Source organism: Anneissia japonica, unplaced genomic scaffold (assembly GCF_011630105.1).
Source record: "Anneissia japonica isolate Jap-2015-1 unplaced genomic scaffold, ASM1163010v1 scaffold40440_len8095_cov104, whole genome shotgun sequence".
NCBI lineage: Eukaryota > Metazoa > Echinodermata > Crinoidea > Comatulida > Comatulidae > Anneissia > Anneissia japonica.
This window is the reverse complement of record NW_022690725.1, coordinates 4,477-8,095: the sequence shown is the minus strand read 5'-3', so window position 1 is coordinate 8,095 and position 3,619 is coordinate 4,477. Positions and strand designations below refer to the sequence as shown.

Sequence of the window (3,619 nt, the reverse complement as noted above, 5' to 3'; positions counted from 1 at the left end):
TCTCTCTCTCTCTCTCTCTCTCTGAAAGGAGTGTGGAATGGGGCTGAATGCAAGAAGGATCAAGACAATGTGCATTAGTAAATCAACTCCAGACAGATTTGTAGTACAGGCAAAAGGAAAAGACTTGGAACAAGTTTAGGAGTATCAGTATCTAGGAAGTATGATGACAGAAGATGGAAAGGTAGAGGTTGAAGTTAAAAAAAGAAAAGGATTGACAAACTTAAGCTAATTCCATCCTGGGATTGCAAATAATTTCTAAGAAGGGACTTCAACTTAGAGTTGAAGACTAAAGTCCTGAGATGCTATGTGTTTTCTGTAGTTGTCTTAGGAGAATATTGAGAATCAGTTGGGAAGAGAGAACATTTGACATCGTGGTGGCACAAGAACTGGAATGTAGAGACCCTTCGTGATCTCATGCAACGTAAAATACGCTATGCAGGTCATATTTGCCGAGGCAGTGCAGCGCAACCAAGCAAGCACACTCTTAGAAGGCACAATTAAGGGGTCCAGAGCAAGAGGAAGACAGAGAATTAAAGTGAGTGATGACATCAAGAGATGGTGTTGAACCACATCTTACCTGGAGGCGAAGAAAGTAGCAGAAAATCGTGTTAAATGGATAGAACATGGTGGCCAACCTTCGTATCGAAGATGGCACATGGTGGTGATGATGATGGTGATGATGATGATGATGATGATGACGAGTGTTAGGCATGTAAGACATTAATTAGAATATACAAAATAATATTTACCATCAACGCGTCCAATACTTGACTCAATAACTATTGGATATTGCCCACTTTCCAGTCTTATAACATACATATTTTTATGTGTATCAGAAGCATAAAACAATATATGGCTGCGTATATCAACTGCCACCGCTGTTACATTTCCATAATATTTGCCAAGAATATCAGAAATGTATTGCTGTTTATCATCTAGACCATAATGGAGAAGAGTTGGGTGAAATCTGGAAACGCCGTTCATCCTTCCAATTACGCAGTATGGTGGGTGATATAAGGATAAATCTGAAAAAAAGCATAAGCTTTAATATTGCAACGGCCAAACTTTTGGAACAGAAGGTGGTATATTAATTTGTATGACAGATCGGGAGCGAGTGCGTAAACTGCCCTTAATATTTCAATTCATGTGTGTACTAATAACAACAATGGTAGTTGCTAAATACGACCACTTCAGCTAAGGGGGAATGACTTCTTAAGGGGACGTCATGCATAATTTCAGCTGTCTACGTCTTCATTCCTAATCTCGACAAAAGATCGAGCTCTGGTAATCACACGGCAAAATACAGTACCGTACAACCAAAGTAAGAAAAATAAGTTGTCCCTGTGTGGTTTTTTCCCCGAAATTATGATCCCTGGAATATTATCAATTTTATGGGGCCTGCATAGGATGAAATGATACATATAGCTGGTCTTATTTTAGGGGTAGGGATAAGGCCGTAATCATAGAAAGAAATTAAAAAAAATTTACTAAACTATAATACTACTTAATACCACCATACTTAGTCTATGAATTTTTCCATTTTTAATCCGATGAACAATTTATCTTACTGGAGGATATAATGGGCCTAATAAATAATAACTTTTACAACATGATTGCTGAAGATTAGATTTTATTTTTATTGTTTTAATGCTTTTATACAAAATTGCCATGGCTATGCCTATATTCCAAATGCCAAATTTTAAAATTTGAATATGCTTAAACATACAAAAAAAAAAAATCAGTGCGCAGTTGAATTAAAATTATTCTTCATAGTGTTTGTTTAATTAATAAACTGTTAATTAAATATCAGGAAAGTCGTGCTCTCAGATTTCTTTACCTCCATATAATAGAACACTTTGTAATTCTTAAGTGAAGGGAGCATTCTAACGGGCCTCTTTAAATCTAATATTGTTTATCATCAAGCGTGTTCAACGGGAGGAATTAGAAACAGGCTAAGCTCCTAGGATTAGCTGATGGCGCTGGCCTAGGCCTAATAAAACGAGATAGCTATTTTTTATTTCGCATTATTTAAATAGTTAATTTTTATTGGCTCCTTTCAATACAAAACTATGAAAGATAATGCAGTGTATACTGAAAATTTGATCACAGTATTTAGTGAGAGCACCCAATGAAGCAAAATAATTCAATTACAAAAATACTGTACAAGTCAATCTATTGTATACCGTGGGATCTATGTATACATATACAATGCATCTAATGCTTATTAATGTAGTTATGCCTTATTTGGTGGATAGGTCAGAATGACATAGTGTTTGCGAGCTATACAACGCTAAGTAGCATTTTCTATTTTGTGTTTGTGTGTTTGTTTGTGTGTGTGTGTGTTTTTTTACCAACGTCAGTATTTTTTGTGGGAAATTGTATTATAGTTATAATTGGATGGGGTATAAGAAAATATTGTTGGAGACATAATCAACAATGTTTTCGGGAAAGCAAAGTGATGAATAATTTTCTAGAATGAGGATATAAACAATTTCATCTAATAGTGATAAATGCAATCTTAATTTTTCAAATAGTTAATGGCTACAGATTTACACATGGGTTATGTGTTACCGTATTTATTTAAAAATACTAGAGCTCTCATGCATTCTATGTTATATAAACGCAGCGTTGTGTATCGGTAGATTCAGCCAACGAAATTACGCCTATGCATTTTGCTTAATTTTCATATAAAATCTTTGAATATTAGATCAATTTTTACGCTTTTATATTGTATATTATTTTTTTATATCTTTGTCCTAGCAAGGCTAAGATAAGATTTTATTTTTGCTATTTCAACATAATTAGTATAACTTATAATTGTAATTTGTATACTAGTTCTTAATATTGCACTCTTTCTAACAACGGGCATTTTGGAGAATAACGATACACAATCATGCTTTGTTAATTACCGTACTAGGCCTACTTTAATATGTAATACTTCTACTATATGGCTTCACTATATTTCTGACGTCAGTTAACTAATTTTCAAAACCTCCTCACAATTTAGTACATATAGATTGTCCATTATTAAGGAAGCTCAAATACACACCAATGCCGCAGGTCACATTTAGATTAAAAAAAAAAAAAACATTTACCTTCATTATTTGCATGATTTGCATCTATTTTACAAAATATCCTAACAGGGAATAGTGAAATTACACTGTTCCCTGATCTTAGGCATATAAAATTTCCGATACAACATAAGTAAAACATACGAACCAATACTGCATGTTCCATTTGGATTTAAAACATAGTTATCCCTGCAAATACATTCGTGTTTTCCGTCGGCGGCCGATACACAAAAGTGACCACAAGTATGTCCATCACACGGCACTAAAAAAAGAAATGGGATACAGGTTAAAAATTAGCAGTTATAACAGAAATTGTTGTTATTTTTAAACAAACTATTATAGGCATACTTACATGTTACTGGCTTCTGCTGGATATTCGGACCCGTGACACACACGTCGTTTACGAAGAGAGAGTTATCGAAGCTATATTCAAACACCAATTCGCTTGGCGTGGACTTGTTGTAGTAACGAATACTATATTCAGTTCCAACAAACACACTTACAAATATGTAATCCTAAAGGAAGCAAATATTTAATTTCAAATTGAT

General features: G+C 34.1%; 1 protein-coding gene across 1 annotated transcript in view; it reads right to left on the bottom strand.

Annotated features, from left to right (window-relative positions):
* Positions 1–646: 646 nt before the first annotated feature.
* Positions 647–3,619, bottom strand: part of LOC117099936 (low-density lipoprotein receptor-related protein 1-like) — a 5,846-nt gene continuing 2,873 nt past the window's right edge. The window contains exons 4-6 of the mRNA XM_033239453.1: positions 3,424–3,586; positions 3,220–3,333; positions 647–1,025 (exon numbers count right to left, since the gene is read on the bottom strand). Of these exons, the coding sequence (XP_033095344.1) occupies positions 721–1,025; positions 3,220–3,333; positions 3,424–3,586 (582 nt within the window). The 3' untranslated portion in view covers positions 647–720. The remainder of the gene's footprint in view (positions 1,026–3,219; positions 3,334–3,423; positions 3,587–3,619) is intronic.